Source organism: Pelobates fuscus, chromosome 10, assembly GCF_036172605.1.
Source record: "Pelobates fuscus isolate aPelFus1 chromosome 10, aPelFus1.pri, whole genome shotgun sequence".
Taxonomy (NCBI): Eukaryota; Metazoa; Chordata; class Amphibia; order Anura; family Pelobatidae; genus Pelobates; species Pelobates fuscus.
In genome coordinates this window covers 24,454,762-24,472,304 of record NC_086326.1, presented here as the reverse complement: position 1 = coordinate 24,472,304, position 17,543 = coordinate 24,454,762, and the positions used below count along the sequence as shown (strand labels likewise).

General features: G+C 41.2%; 1 protein-coding gene across 3 annotated transcripts in view; it reads left to right on the top strand.

The window, feature by feature from the left end:
• Positions 1-17,543, top strand: part of LGI1 (leucine rich glioma inactivated 1) — a 43,436-nt gene that overhangs the window by 13,976 nt on the left and 11,917 nt on the right. For all 3 annotated transcript variants that reach the window (XM_063433931.1, XM_063433930.1, XM_063433932.1), the window contains 2 exons: positions 1,176-1,247; positions 2,686-2,757. In XM_063433931.1, coding sequence (XP_063290001.1) covers positions 1,176-1,247; positions 2,686-2,757 — 144 coding nt within the window. The remainder of the gene's footprint in view (positions 1-1,175; positions 1,248-2,685; positions 2,758-17,543) is intronic.

Genomic DNA, 17,543 nt, shown 5'->3' with positions numbered 1-17,543 from the left:
GGGTTGCATCATCCTGGAGGTGTGCTTTGAGGTTGACGGGCCAGTCCAATGCTCCTCATAAAAGAGTATTTGGGACCATAGGTGCATGATTCTCGCTGGCCAACTGTGAAAGAATTGTGTCACGGTATGAGAGTCAGGAAGTAAGATTTCAGGCTCTCATACCCAGAGGGATTGGAAGTGTGGCTTGAATCCATGCTTACAAGCCATCAAACCCTTGAACTGAATAGTTTGGGAAGGTAGGAAAGGGGGGCAGGACTGCAGTCACTATAACAACGTCAAAAAAATTAAGTTGTTAAAGTGCTGGCAGTGTCAATTAAAATCCAAATCAGATTGGTTCCCCCTTCATTCTTCACATAGTGATTTTTTAATGGGCCACGGAAATTCATGTCTAACTCCTGGGCCCTTGGAGGCTGCCTAGGGGTAACCTTATGATTAAACCTCCTTTGCAACCAATTAAGGTCATTCATGGACCATTCCAGCAGAACATACAAAGAAGAAAAGTGTCAGAAGGTCTCTGCTAGTGTAGTGTGGAAATGTCCGACCTGTATTGTAATTTCTTTACCTTCCATTCTCTCTCTCTCTCTCTCTCTCTCTCTCTCTCTCTAAAAGTGGTATATTGAGCTCCAGTATTTAATGATATAGCCCTGTAGTTACTGTATGTAATAGAATATGACCTGGTTCCTGTGGGGAGTACAGACATTATGACTCTCATTTCCCCATCACTATTGCAACATACCTTACAACCTCTGCTATTACACAAATATAACAAAACCCATTAAATGATGGAATAGCAGTCACAATGTGAGTATTCACTGCATTGTCCTAAATCCAAAGAGGACTGGTATATTATTGACTGATTATAAGGGAGCAGAGTGACTATAACTGACGCAAAACATAGTAAGTTATATTACTTTACTTACTTGAAGATTTGCAACAGAGGTTATAAAGGACATAAAGTAACTAAAAGAAAAGTACCTGAGACATTGAGGGGCTCCTACCTAACTCACAGTGATGTCTAGCCTGTTGGTTAATATGCCTTAAAACAACAATAATAATATTTATATATGTGTATATTCCTGCTTTCTAACTTCTAGATAAACACAACTATCCACTATTAAAAAATGTATTTTTTTTACTTTCCTGTACTAATTGCTATTTATATTATATTCATGCAGAATGTTTACGTCAAACACGTTTGATGCTATTAGTGATGATGCATTTACTGGTCTTCCCCACCTCGAGTACCTGTAAGTATAACGTGCAAAATATTATAATGTACGTCTGCAACATTCGCAACATAGAAAACAGAGCTGAATATAATCCTTGGAGATTTTATTTAATGCCGGTTTAGTTTCTATTTTCACTCACAGCTCAGCTGTATCTGTTAACTGTCAAATAATAACTGTTTCAATCAAGTCTCAAGGCCAATGCTATTATGACTAATTACTGCTCACTTTAGATTCTCTACCATGTTATATCATGAGTAAGACAGTTTTGCATTGGGCTGGTTACCATTAATTTACTGGCCATGTTTTGCTTGTATCCGATAATAGATGGGAACAGGGCTAGCATTTGATTGACTAAATGAGGGGAAATTGCCAACTGTGCTTCTCTGAATAGAACGACTTTGGTCACTAGTTTTATTTATTTATTTATTTTCTATTAATTCTATATTATCAATTATTATCAGGCCCAGCCACACTGTGCTAACTGTGTTTTCTAAGCTTCGTGTTTGGTGAGTGTAGTGTATTTTGGTTTTATGAATTGCATTAGCTGCATGTCACTTATGTGGTCACTGAGAGGCCGACCAACACGATTATCGGGTTGCTAGCTTTGGCAAAGGCCAGATGGTGGCTGAGACATTGTTGTGTCTGCCTTCTATTATGCAATAATAATAGGCACAGTTAGTGTTTTGTAGATTTATTGACACTGTTACCAATGGTACTAGTACCTTGTGCTTATGTAAAGGTCTGTTCTTTATTACCATAAGTGAGTTAATGGGTATCGAAAGGAAAGCTCTGTAAGGTGATGCTCCTAAAGTGGAAGCTCTGTAAGGTGATGCTCCTAAAGTGGAAGCTCTGTAAGGTGATGCTCCTAAAGTGGAAGCTCTGTAAGGTGATGCTCCTAAAGTGGAAGCTCTGTAAGGTGATGCTCCTAAAGTGGAAGCTCTGTAAGGTGATGCTCCTAAAGTGGAAGCTCTGTAAGGTGATGCTCCTAAAGTGGAAGCTCTGTAAGGTGATGCTCCTAAAGTGGAAGCTCTGTAAGGTGATGCTCCTAAAGTGGAAGCTCTGTAGGGTGATGATACTGAATAGGATGAGCTGTAAAATTATGTTCCTGATTGTGAAGCTCCGTTGCATGATGTGAATGGGAACGGTAAGCTCTCTAAGGTTATGTTTCTGAATGGGAAACTGTATGTGGTCAATCTCATGAATGGGAAACCCCATAGTGAGTGCTAATATGCTTTTAAATCGTCTTGCTGGGTGTCTCTTAATCCCTATTTTGTGTTGCTAAACAGTTATCGTAGCTCCGAGCTATCCATTTTCCAAAATTAGATATTTTTTATGAATATTACATTAGTAGTTTGGTACTCAAGAGAAATATATGTTGATCCTGTTTCGTATTTACCTCTCCATTTCATATTCACCAACCAGCTTTGTAAACATTTTATTTTGTTCTTTTTTCCAGATTCATAGAGAACAACAAAATTAAATCAATATCAAGAAATGCATTCAGAGGACTTAAATCTCTGGTTCACCTGTAAGTAGAGAGTGAATGCCTTTAATACAATGATGTTCTAATATTAAACTATTTGAAACTTAAACTACTTTAATACTGACTAGTAGACTGACAGATATACTGTATTTTTCCATGTCTAAGACTATATTTTTCTCTCAAAAAATTTTCGTTTAAAATTGGGGGTCGTCTTATACACGGAATGTCACTGCAGGGGTGGCATCTGCCAGAAATTAAAACATTTATGTCAAAATAGCTGAATTGGAAAAAAAATCCCCACTATTTTCAGTTTGACTATTTTGAACTAACATTTGAAATACGTTTCTAATTCTATACAATTCACAGTCAATGAAAAACTTCACAACTTTTTTTTTCATCATTAATAAAGTTATTTACAATAATAATACTGATAAATTAAAATGGACCTTATTTTTCCAGGATTTTTAATATTATGTTATCTTATTTCCCATATTTAAGAAATATGTATTTTTAATGTTTGAAAAATAAAATTAAACGTATAAATAAAAATCTGTTTGTCCTGCAACTGGGTGCTTCCATCTTAGCTCCCTGCCAATTACTGTTATAAGCTCTTTTATTTGCAACAGGCAACCTTCATAGATAAAGCATAAAGAGAAATGAAACAATGTTTCTTCTGCTCATTTGCAATGTGTGCCTTGGCTGTGCCAGGATTTAACTGTATTAATATAAATTTTAAAGAAAATAAAAAATTACGTGAAAAAGGTTAGCACAAGTCATAGGTGATGTCTGGTTTTTTTAAATTGTGTGATTTCCATAGAAGTGAAAGGTCCTCTTTAAGTTACACCAACAGAACTGTGACTTTTACGAAAAACCCATCTTGACGATTTACTCACCAGCCTAATTTCTTCTTCTCACAACCTTCTAAATAGAATTGGTGTATTCATTAATTTAAATACAGTTCATGTAAGAATTGAGATTTTTTTTCACTTCTTACATCGATTTACACAAAAAAAAATTTGCTATTGAATAGATCTATTACTCTCAATGTAACTCCCTTGGGGCTACTTGATAAATGCGAAGTTAACTTATCCCTAGCACTTATATTTCTAATTCCAATGTTGTATGATACTACCATACAAAGGGTTAAAGTGATCATTACTCGGTCAGCACTTACTCCTAGAGCTCTGATCAACCCTGGGATGTAACACAAAGTCATGTTGATATCATGTTGGACAAAGATTCCTCACACACATGGTTTTAATCATCTGAAATTAAAATTACTTTTATCTGTTGTTTTTAAATCTCTGTTCTTTGTCCTTTCATGTTGAAAACATATATGAATATGACTAAAAGAGCTTATCCTAATCGTTCATAGATTTGGCTTATCAATGTTTGTGTCTGTAATTGCAATAACAGATGTTGTTAATGTTTGACAAGCATTTTATTGTGTTTTATTGTGTATTAATCTGGTATATCACAGGCAGGAGTAAGCAGACTATCTTGTATTTTATTTATTTTGTGTCTATTTGTCTTGTTGTCTGTCCTATTCTATTTTTTTTTCTTTTCTATCTATAAATTCGTATTGCGAATAATCAGATTTCCTCTACTATATGAACATTTAATGAAATAAAACAGAGAACGGGGCGGGGCCTGACCAGCATGGAAGGCAGACGTGCTACTGCAGAGCTCCTCAGACAATAGGGCAATTTCTGTCGTTTCTGGCCCTAAATAACTCAAACCTGGCAACCCAAATAGACTTACCTGACCCACAAAAGGGCACTAACCGGACACTGAGGTCTGCAACTAATCTGAGGCCGGCTGGCCGACTGACTTCTGACATGAGGCCTGGCGCTCGTAGAGCGGGAGAGGCGGCCGATCTCCAGGTCCGGCGCCACATGATTCCGATGCTTAACAAACAGGAGCCCCGTTACTCCCCCCCCTGGACCGTCGGGGGTGATCGCGGTCCACATCAGGGAGGCAAACTGAGACCAGAGAGGGTGCGGTGGGGGACTGCACTGAAAAGCACACAACATGACGCGGCAACAAGCATGGCGGATGCCGCGCGTCCCCCTAAGCCTACAGACCCACAGCATGGGACCCTACAGAGGTTGGATGCAATCTTCGATGATTTCTGGCGCAAGCTGGAGGCCAGACTGCAACCGCTTACCTCATTACAGACAAGCGAGCGACACATGAGCAACCAGCACAGCGCTACCAAAATGGCCGCCAAACCGCAACTGAAGCGGAGCAGCTTGGGCCTACCAACACCAGAGCGGAGGAAAGCCTGCGAAACCAAGCCGAGAATCAAACCAGCAGCACCCACGAAGAGGGCGTTCGAAACTGCAGTCTTGACTGCCCGACTCCTTTCTGGGCTGGGAGCCCACCAGGAGTTCACTCCAAGCCGTCCATACACCCGTGGGGACACCCGGGACAGGGAGAACCCGCGGGCCCCCGAGCCAACCACCGAGATTGGGAGGCTCCATGGACACAAGGCAAGGGCTCTCACTAAGGCCCGGAGCCGGAGGGGCAGGAATCTGGGACGCAGAGGAAACACCCGGACGGAATGGCGAACCCGCCAAAACTCAACATACCCACCTGTCTCCAGCAGCCACTGCACACAGACCCTGACTGAGAGAAACAACCAAGCAAGCACAGCTTCGTTGGGGCGTCAGACCTACCCGGCAACACAGCCCTCCAACCCGCCACTCAGGGCCGGCATCGGCTGAAAAAAAATCGACCTCAACCGGGAACTGACCGCCACCATGAAAACCAGGCCGCAGGCGAGACATTAACCTCACCACAATGACTACGATTCTTACTTTTTTATACTTTTCTAGAGATGCCAATGCTCTTGGCACATCTACGGGACTTTGTACGGGACTGGAGCTGGGTGCTAGGGAGGTGCTGGTCTGCTGTGGCTTCTTTGGTCCTTGCTGTAAGAAGAGGTGGTTGCTGCCTAGGTGCATGTTTGGTAGCTGGGTGCCTCTTCCCTTTGGGACTATTTTAGCGGTGCTGGCTGAGCGGCGGGCGGGTGACTGTAAAGCGGCGGGCGGGTGACTGGGACTTTACAGTCACCCGCCCGCCGCTCAGCCAGCACCGCTAAAATAGTCCCAAAGGGAAGAGGCACCCAGCTACCAAACATGCACCTAGCCAGCAACCACCTCTTCTTACAGCAAGGACCAAAGAAGCCACAGCAGACCAGCACCTCCCTAGCACCCAGCTCCAGAACCGCAGGGACTTTACAGTCACCCGCCCGCCGCTCAGCCAGCACCGCTAAAATAGTCCCAAAGGGAAGAGGCACCCAGCTACCAAACATGCAGCTAGCCAGCAACCACCTCTTCTTACAGCAAGGACCAAAGAAGCCACAGCAGACCAGCACCTCCCTAGCACCCAGCTCCAGAACCGCATCCACGGCCTCCAGAACGGGTATCGGCTTGGTGCATGGGGACTGTCATGTCATCTGGCTTCCAGCCATAGCTCACACACACGCCATGTGAACTCTGCTAAGTACCTTCACGCTGTTTTAATGTTAGCAAATGTACTAGGGCCATTTTTATACCTACTATGATCTAACATATTCCACTTCAACCTTTAGCAATACTCGCACCGTCGTTTACGTTGTTAACCCTGTGTTCACTTACTCATTCATTTGTTTAGATGACTCTCACCGAAAGTAGACTCTGCTGATCTATATATATAAATAGACATAAATGGATAGCTTGCAACCTAGCTACTTAAATGGAGATGTGTGTGATAGTAATGTATTTCGGTCAGAGCTACCAATCATCTGCTTTAGCTTAGAATGCATGCATTTTTTTATTACAAGAATAATACAACTTGAAGGCTTGCGCAGAAGCCAATAGCCAATACTTCAACCTCGTACACACAATCATTGACAGTAGACGATAGCGCAAACCACTGTATAAATTCTGGAAAAACGTATCCCCTATCGAGGATTTTATGGTTTCTTAAAATTCCACGCTGAGCCCTCGATAGGCATAGCCAGAGCAATATACCCGTGAGGCTTTCGTATAAGATCAAAATACCCGGGCTCAAATTTGGAAATACAAATACTGACATCAGCCCACTTGCTATGCCTCGTTATAATTTCTACATTTCTAGAATGCATGCATTTTTAAGCTATCAGTTAGTACAGCTAGTAAAGTTCAATTTATTGCCTTATTTTTGCACACTGCCATGTGTGCATACGTAGCACAGGATAATTAACTAATTTACATGTATGTTATCTGACCTAGCAGGAAACGAATACTTTAAGTTTCTACTAACATATCATACCTTGTGTTGCGCCTACCTGCCAGTGGATACAATCTGCCATAACTAGTCCTCACATACTTAAGCTTAGAGCACTAGGCAACAGATGTATAATGCATTGCTTAGCTCATGACTCTCACTCTTTGTAATCTAACTGCGACCCGGTATTGTAGTACAGCATTTCAGGAAAGGTCAGGTTGTTTCCCAGTATAAGCATGAGACTCAGCATAACTCATAGTTACCAGATTGTTCGACTTCAGAATGTTTCTGCAGTTTGATTTACCATGATTTAACTACCAAGCTATGAACCAACGATAACACAATTTACTTTTACAATAGTTAATGCCTGTTTACTAACTTTCAAAAAATGTGCACGCTATACCACCGTCCTAAAAATGTATTTATGCTTTGTATTCTATCTGGCTTGTTACCTGCTTTTGGGGCGGAGCAAGCATGTATGTAACATTATGCACAATAAAAATAAAGAATTAAAAAAAAAAAGAAATAAAACAGAGAAAAGCAGTTGGAAAGATAAACAAACATAAATAAAAAAGGGATAGTGCTGATGGGGAAGGTTTGGTGCTGATGGAATAGTTTCAGTGTGAAGTGGTCCTTGTTAATTCCAATGCCCATCGTTAGAGCATTCTTGAAATGCACAATCTGTGCCGATCACCTACCTTAATTATCAACTTGAACCCCTTCACCTGTTTTTAAAGTAATTTATAGTATTACAGCAGGGCCGGCGCAACCGTTAGGCGAACTAGGCATTCGTCTAGGGTGCCGGCCTGCTGGGGGCGCCAACCGGGATGTTTCCTGGTGGGCTGCCTGCCCCTGTCTGGGGCCGCAGCACTGGGTGAGTGGTTCTTGAGACGCCCCCAGCACCGGGCTGATCGTCAAGGCGCCCTGAGGGTGGGGATGCCGAGAGGAGCCCTGTCACAGGGGGCCCAGGAGGTGGCCATCTGGCCACCTCAGGGCGCCCCCGAATCTGTGCTAGGTAAGGCAGAGCAGGCACCTGCTTACCTTGATGGCAGGTGACTGCTCTGCCAACAAATCCCAATGACTGGAGGAGAGGGGGTGGAGAAGTCAGGCACCGAGGGGTGACTCTTCTTGCAGCCTCTCACTCCTCCCTCGCGCGCCCTCTGTGATGCCGGGAGTTGGAATATGAAGTCATTCCGGTCCTGGCATACTAAACAGGGCAGGCGGGAGGAGTGAGTAGCTGCCCCACACTTGACCCCAGGGAGGTGAGTGTTTGACTGTCAGTGATTGTGTTTGTGTCTGTGTGTGAGTGTGTGTGTGTGTATGTGTCTATCTGTCAGTGAGTGTATGTTTGTCAGTGAGTGTCTATGTGTGTGTCTGTCTGTCTATCTGTCTGTGAGTGAGTGTCTGTCTGTCTGTGAGTGAGTGCCTGTCTGTCAGTTAGTGAGTGTATGTCTGTCAGTAAGTGTCTGTGTGTGTTTGTCAGTGAGTGTGTGTCTGTCAGTGAGTCAGTGACATGAGGCGGCGGCAAAAAGGATCTTTGCCTAGAGTGGCAGAAATCCTTGCACCTGCCCTGTTTTACAGCGTTATTTACTAGAATGAGAATTCAAATTTAAGGCCAAAGTAGCATAATTCAAAGCATAGTTGACTGATAGATTTCTTCCAATTTGGTTATTTTTACCGTAGATTTTAAATTCACTTTGAATTCTTACTTTAGTGAATAATCCTGTAAATGGAGAAAACAGAATAGAAGAAACAGAAAAAAACGAAGAAATGAAGGAAAAAAGCTAAAGGAGACCATAATACTGAGGAAGAAAGCTCAGTCTTTGATTTCTAGAAGTAGAAGATACAGGAGAGATGTATATTACGTGCATGGTCAGTGTTAATTTTGTCAACTAACAATTCTAGTCACATTTTAGTTGACTACAAATTTTGGAGATTCAGTTGACTAAAGCTAGACTAAAACTAAAACAATTCACATAAATAAAATATGTCTAAGACTAAAATGGCTATGACTATGACTAAAACAGAAATTTGCTGCCAAATTTAACACTCCCCAGAAGGGCTGTGGAAGGGACAAACAAGACAGACCAGGGCTTGGGAGAGAAACACCTAGAGGAGCTGGGAGGACACAAAGAGACACAGGGGGGCTGGGGAAGGGTCAAAAGAGACAGACCGGGGCTTGGGAGAGAAACACCTGAAGCGGCTGGAAGGACACAAATAGACACAGGGGGGTTGGGGAAGGGGCAAAAGAGACAGACCAGGGCTTGGGAGAGAAACACCTAGAGGGGCTGGGAGGACACAAAGAGACACAGAGGGGCGGGGGAAGAGGCAAAAGAGACAGACCAGGGCTTGGGAGAGAAACACCTAGAGGGGCTGGGAAGACACAAAGACACAGAAGAGCTGTGGAAGGGGCAAAAGAGACAGACAGGGGCTTGGGAGAGAGACACCTAGAGGGGCTGAGAGGACACAAAGAGACACAGACGGGCTAGGGAAGGGGCAAAAGAGACAGGTAGAGCCTTTAACTAAACCCATTAGATTTTAGTCGTGTTGACTAACATCTACTGCAGATTTAGTCAACTAAAACTAAAATAATGCAGATGACTAAAATACGACTAAAAATAAAATGGCTTTTTAGTCAAAAGACTATGACTAAAACTAAATTGAAATTCGCCTCCAAAATTAACACTGACATGGTGTGGCCAAGTTAATAATTAGTACCTTTAAATAGGTCAATGATATAGAATTTTAATCTAAAAGGGTTTATTCACTAAACTGAGAATTGTTGGGAATTCAAAGTGAATGTAAAGACAATTTTACATTTAAGAACAAAATAGCAGAACTGTAAACATTCTCCAATTCAGCTTCCAGTTTGACAACTACCTTACATTTAAAATTCACTTTGAATTCTTCTTGAATTCTCGAAGGCTTCTTTGAACTCTCACTTTAGTAAATAGACCCTGTAAGTCTAGCCAAGGGCTAGGGATCCAGAAGACAGCATAAACGTTATCAACCACAAGACCTCAGGGCATACAGCAAAATGTAACAGTTAGGACAAGCCAAGGTCAGGATGATAGAAATTAAAATTAAAAATAAAAGCTAAGTCAGGAGCACTAATCATAACATTCCACAGCCGTTTTCAAAGGCTAGAGAGATAGGCAGGTTTATAGAACTGTATCGAGGGAAGAACTGGTAAAACAGGTGGTTGCCAGGGCGTGTGCAGATATGACGCATTTGTGCACATGTGCTCAGTTACTATTGTGTTGATTTAAGCATTGCAAATTGATGTAAACAGCAAGCATCTGGCATCGGTCAAAATGAAAGCTTGGAGTGACTAAGCCACAGAGAAGAAGATAATGCTCTGTTTTCATGTAACCTTAAAGACACATACTGCCCACCAAAAAATCACATGAGTAGAGCACATACCATTTTCAATTACCATCTATAGTATCTGAATACGAGCAGCTTAATGGGTTACTGTAACTCTTTTTCAATTTTTTTTTTTTTTTTACCTAAAATGCCCTTCTGGTTGTTTGAGTAACCATTTAAGGACTAAACTTGATATTTAGTGACCTCAGATATTTACTAACGTGAGAATTGTCTTTATTGGTGTTGAGCTCAGTGATATATTTATACAAATGGTAATGATTAAACGTCATGTTTGGAAGGTTGATTAAAGTGCAATTAACTTGCTGGTAGTAATATATATGTATTATTTCTATATTGGCAATGCTATAATATAAAGTGTTGTTCGTATTGTTTTTTTTAAATTAGATTTTTTATTGATTGCCGTTGCCTTGTTAAAGGCTGCACTCTTACACAATAACACGTGTAGAACATATCACAATTTTCCAAAGTGAGCTATTTAAAACACACAAAAACTCATTTTGCGTAATTGGCACTGGTTATGAACAACACTAAATCTCTACTTGCAGATGATATTGGCTCTGCTGAATGTTATGACAGCTGAAATTAACTTTTTTTTTTTTTCTTCGAATTGCTGTGATACATCATTTAGGATAATAATCACTAGAAACATGTTAGGCGTTAAAATATGTATGTGGGTGACTCTAACAATCGCATCGCACAGTAGTAAGTTTCCATGTGCAACAAGGTTTACACCCACTAATCTGACTTTACAAAAGCTTTAGTTCAACTCTAACGACGTGTGAAACAGAGTAGAAACACTAGGAGCTTGTATTAATGAAAATAACACTTATTGCCAAGTTTTAAATTCGAGCTACTTAGCTTAACAAAACAGAATACAGATTCGCACACAAAAAATAGTTTTACATTTTACAAGGCTACTTAAAATAACCTATCTTAGCAAATAAATCTGGGAATTCAGTACTGCATATTGTGTTAAGCCCACCACTCTATGACAGTATCCCAATATTGGTGGGTACTACACTAATTTTAACATGGGATTACCATGCTAACTGCAATATGTACTACTAATACTGCGTGCAGAGACTCCTCAATTTATGCTTTCCTGTGGTCACTTCCAAACGAGCACCTAAAGCGGATGGGTGGGGTGCTCAGACCAATAGGAATCTGGTCTGGATTCCAAATGTACACAAAAAAAAGGGGATGACGTAGTGGTGGACTTAACACAATATGGCGATATGGTGTAACTGAATCCCCGTATTTGTTTGCTAAAATAGGTGATTTTAAGTAGCCTTGTAAAATTTAGGATATTTTTTTGTGTGTGCGTTGTTCCCTAATCTGTATTTTGTATATATTTTAATCTTTACCACTACTTAGAAATGCATGTTGTCGGCGTGAACCCATTTCCTAATTTTTCTTAACAAAACAGAACCAGAGATCTTTGGCCAAGTTGTACAGTGACTGCCAATTGACCTGATTAATTAAGCTCTTTATCAGCGCTTATCAAGTTAGAAAACTCTAATACAAACGTTCTGAGGCTTTATCATTCAACAGTTTGAGCAATCATCCTAATCCATTTATCTATACATTGCCAAACTTCTGCATAGATGAAGTATTGTTTAAAATGTACTTATGTTTACTGCAACAATTCTGGTATTAAATTAATGTTCTTATGTTAGGAATACTAATGTGTATTCCCAACATTGGAACGTTTTCTTAACTATTTAGATTTATGGGCCCTCGTTAACTATTTAGATTTATGGGCCCTCCTAAAATAGTTAAAAAGTTTTACTCACCTTTAGCCTCCTGGTGCAAGCATTCCGGGACCACAACAGGAAGCAACTATAGTGACTGTCAGTGTGAAAGCCAATTAGAGGTGTCCCACGAAAGTAATATAAACACTGCATTTACTCAGAACAGGCAGTGTGTACAACTGACACACTTCAGGAACAGTTCTGCACCAAAACCACTTCATTACGCAGGCAGTGGTTCTGGTGCTTAGAGCGTCTTTTTAATTGTTAAGCTTTCTTGTACACATGTAGCAGCCCATTGAGTGATGCTGGATAAATGGAAATGTCATTGAGTGGTAGGTAGGAATTTGCAGGTTTAAATTTTGTTACATAGGCTGAAAAAATACACATTAAGTTTAGCCTTTCTTACATCTGTTTCTGCTGTTGATCCAAAAGAGGACAAAAAAAAGCAGTTTTGCACATTTTGCAACAAGCCAGGACCTCAGAATGGCAGTCAGATTTCTCATTGGATCAAGAAGCTGTGAACCCATTTTGCAAGAATTCATCCAGTCACTGTTTAAATATCTGTACCGAGTCTTCAGGCAGATAATTCCACATCGTTATTGTTCTATCCTTAAATGTACCTTCCAGGAAATTATAAGTGAGATTTTGCTTTCACTCTTCATAATTATAACCTAAAACTTTAAATTGACTTTGAATTCCTCACAATTCCCTATATTTCATGAATAACTCTTTTAGTTCCAAGACACAAAGAAGCAAAAAGTATAATATGTTAAAAATGAGTTACTTATTGTCATTATTTTATGCTTTAATTATTATTTGTAAATCCTCCTCCTTCAGATGAGTTTGAGTAAAGATGATAATTAATTGATAGAACAATATATATGTATTTGTGTAAATATTCCTTATGTTTTTAATCTCTTGTTTAAAACCATAATCGTTTATTTCGTTTGACAATGTATCCAACTACTAAATGTTGTGATAAAATGTTTATGTCATGAAAACAGAAAATTGTGCTCTATACACAAATGAAAATATAAAATGATCAACATATGAAAATAAATAAAAAGTATAAAGAAATCCCATTGACTGCTGGAAATATTGTCATAGAGTCATGCTGATAGCAGCAGCATCGAGAGGGAACAGAGGAACCCTTCAGAAGGCTGGAACAAAACAGAAGCTGAAGGGGCACTTTGACCTTCAGGTGGTCCCAGGAAACAACCTGCCGTTCAGCAACTCTGTTCTAGAACTGCGCCGTATACGTGTATTCCGAGTTATATACGTAGTTTTGCTATTCCACACCATGGTATTTAACATGAAACTTGTGTTCAGTTTCATTTTCACGGGTGAAGAATTGTTCGTCCTCTATTTTTACAGATGTTTCTGATTACTTCCTCAAAGCCAAACCATTTAGGCATAATTTGTTTTTTGTCTTTGTAGAACCTAAATAGTTTTCAGGATAAGATATGTGTGTTCTGTTCCGTTGTATTGTAGTTGTAGTTGTAGTAAAGCTTTTTTATAGTTGGTGCTAGCTCCCTCTAATGGCAGCAGCAATAACAGCAGCAACCTGAAACAGTATATAATGCTATATGTTTGTTTATGATTCTGAACCAATTGAAGAATTCTAGATGTATAAGAGCAGGGCGGCCTTAGGTCTTTAGGCGCCTTGTGTGAGAAATGTTCGCAGCGCCCCTGCCTGGTCACACCTGCTTATCCATGTATAGTGTGTCTACAAGGGTGTAGTACCCTATAATAGTAATAATATTCATTCCCCCTCCCATGCTGTTACCTTGAAGGGAGTGGGGCATGCTAATTTCTGATGGTGCACTCTGCTGGGAATCTGGTCTGTGCCTACGTGTATGTTATTTAGTTTGGGTGTATTGACTGTGTGTGAGATCTGTGATGGGTGTTTAATTCAGATTTTAAAAAATGCATGTAGGCCCATGTGTGAATGCCGGTGTATATTTTTGCAGTATCACATGCACACAGTCCCACAGTCAGACACAAAGTCAGATGCACGGTTATAAACATATACTGTCAAATTTAGCCCCATGCACACAATCCCAGGCACATCGTCACTCTCACAAAGTCACATACAGTTACAGGCAGAAAGTCACGCGCACACAGTTACAGGCAGCCACACTCAGTCACAGGTACACACACGCAGTCACACATACATACACAAAGTCACAGACAGAGAGTAACACACACAGTCACAGGCAGACAGTCAAATACCATTACAGACAAACAATTACACACCCAGTCCAGACAGTTAAATACAGTTACAGGCAGAGAGTCACACACACAAAGTTACAGGCTGAAAGTTACACACATAGCTACAGCCATACAGTTACACACACAGTTACAAACAGTTATACACACAGTTACTTCCTTCCATTATGAACCGTGAGGGAGGAGTGAAGGCACTGCAGTCCCTGGTTTCTAGTTATTGGGGAAGCAGGGACTCCTTCCTACTTCCCCTTATAGTGCAGCAGCAACCTGGCAGTGGCTTCATACTGCATTTAGCTCCGATCCAACCTCCCTTATTTGTGGCTGGCTTTTTAAATTCTGCCACTGCAGTCTGTGTGTGAGCAATGTCTGCTGCCTGGCGCCCCTGCTTCCATGGCGCCCTGTGTGGCTGCAAAGCTCGCACACCCCAACGACCGGCCCTGTATAAGAGCACGTTGTTGTGCATGGTTAGTACATGACAGCATTTCATACTGTTAAGCGACATAAACAATTGTAAACATGTAGTGGGAAAACAAAACAGTAGAGCTTATTCTGCACATTTTATAGTAATTATTCAGGCTAGAGAGACACAGTGCTAGTGCTGGATCATAGAAGGTTAACTGGTTAGAATTTGAGGCATAGGCACTGGTTGTATAAATTTAACTAGACTGAGGGCACTATGCCCATGAGTAGTATTATGTTAATGCTAACAGAAGATTAGAAAACAAAAACAGAGACATAAAACAAGAATAAAATATCACTGGGAGTGGAGTCATAAGAAAGAGTGAGTTACAATTCTGTTGTAAGGCTGGTAAATACTCTGCTCTGTGCTTTCTCCCTATGCCACACATGGGGCTCTGCAAAGCATCTTTGGCAGTACTTATTGCTCAGTCTGGAGTCTCATTCAATATCATGGCATTGAAAATCTCTCTGGGCCCTTGACGAGATAGATGAAGCTGGTCTCCTGGCAGGGTCAGGATCAGGATCATAGCAAGGTGTTGCAATCTTCTGGACCCAGGAACCATCAGGTTGGGTATGTGAACTTGTCGGGTCTGGCATCTCCATGGTGCTTGATGTTCCTGGTGATGTCTCATATAAAGCTTTAGCTTCTTGTGCTGGGGAGGAGCACGTTGCTTTTGTTCCTGCCGCCATGATGAGGCCCGTTTTGCAATTAAGGCCTTTAGAGCCTTCCTCCGATTTAGAGGCCGCATCTTTGGTAGTTGCCTGCTTGGTTGTTGTGAGGCAAGGGGCTGTGCTCTGCATTCCAGTCTGCGCCAAAATTCAGCAAAGATTGCGTCCAGCTTGTGCCAGACTCCATGATGTGAGTCAGTAGGACTGGGGAGACACGTGGTGTCTGCCATGCTGGGAATCATGCTGAGTTGTAGGCTTGTTTGTATGGCTTTGCTCCGCTCTCCCTCTAGGTCAGACTCGCCTCCCAGGCGGTGACCGCCATCACCCCTGACAGTCCGGAGGGGGAAGGGGCGGTAACAGGGCACTTGCTCGTAGTAAGTCCTTGCCATGCGGATTGGGTGAGATTGGCCACCTCTCCCGTCCAGTACACACAAGGCCACATGTTGTGAGGAGTGCGGTCAGACGGCTCCAATCGGGTCACAGACTGCAGTATCAGCTCCCAGACAGATTGTGATTCAGGTGGGTTGTCAGTTGTCACCCAAATCGAGCTGTATGGGGCTAAAAGTGTCGTTAATTACCCTGATTACTGAGATGCTCTGATAGAAAACAGATCTCCTCCATGCCAGTCAGGCCCCGACCCTGTAATTGTAGTCATGTGCAATTCGAATAATACTCTGTTTTCCTTTTACAAAACTAATCTGAGTGAGCTGTGGTATGTTTGAAGACAGCAGGAGTCACGTACTATTTGTAGTTATCCTTGAAATTCGATTTCTCAAACAAAATGCCCATATATCACTTTTGTATTTAATTAGTTTTAGTCTCTGACACAGATCATTGATTTAGCAAATTGCAGCAAGCCAATACAAACCCTGTTACCTTTATAGTTATAACTCATTCCCGGAATGACCTTGTGTTTCATTTTAGGGTTTTGATACGTTAGCAATTTCAGGAATTCTGTACAGTAAAATGTAACTGATTTTATTTCCCATGTGTAACGAGGACCAAACTCCCCAAAGCCCTGTGTTCTTGTGTGATGATTAAACATTCCTCTTCTGATATCCTTTATTTACTGTACATGGCATTATAAAATGGTAGGAAAAAATGGAATCTAAACATTGTGCTAGCAAATTGAATTGTAAGAAAGATAAATGCCTCCATTCTCTTGTCAATCATTTCTCATGATAGAGGTCTATGCTAAGACTTGAATGACAGTGATGAGTAGATGAAGCCTTCTACAGAGGTTTTCTTTCTACTTTCCATCGTAGCAGCTACAGCAGTTTTACTCCAGTTGCTGTAACTATACCTTTGGCGAGTGCATGTCATGCTGTGCTAGAACACGTTTCCAAACCTGTGTTCTAGCACAAGTAATATAAATGTTTTCATCTTTAATCTAACTAAAGCAAGATATTATGTGTGCACATACTTTTACATTTGTCGAATTAATATCCTTATTTCGTTGGTACTCTGCTACTCCGTCACACGACTTTGCTTATGTTTGAGCACATGGGCGCACGCAGGATGTTTTCCAGGGGGAGACAAAATATGCTCCCCCCTTACTCCTCTACCATACCAATTCCTTCTCCCCATTGCCTACCTTTGTTGGATCAAAAGAAGGATTTCCTGGTGGCGGTACATTTTAGTTACCATTAATAGGAAAGAAATCCTATGCTGATGGTAGCAGAAGCTATAAGACAGGTATGTACCTATGCAACATGAGAACTTTAGCTTACAGTAGCTGGGATGGTAAATATCAGCCACAACTATCCCAATTTGCAATCTCCATGGTGTTCAGTCAGTAATGACTGGCTGTTAATCATGGGATCTGCAGTCAACCACAAAAGGTTAGTGTGTAATATAGTGGCCACAAACTCGGTCTATAAGTACATTTCCCATGAAGCATCGCTAGCAGTATGGCTGGCTGAATGTTATTGTAGAGGCACTCAACAAAAGTTGGTGTTTGTACTGTAGACTTAGTATAGTGCCCCACCCCTCACACAGCCCCAGCTACAGTAAGCTACTATTCCGATAACGATCAACTATCAACATGGCTTGCTCAACATCAGGGAATTTGCACTCAACAAGTTG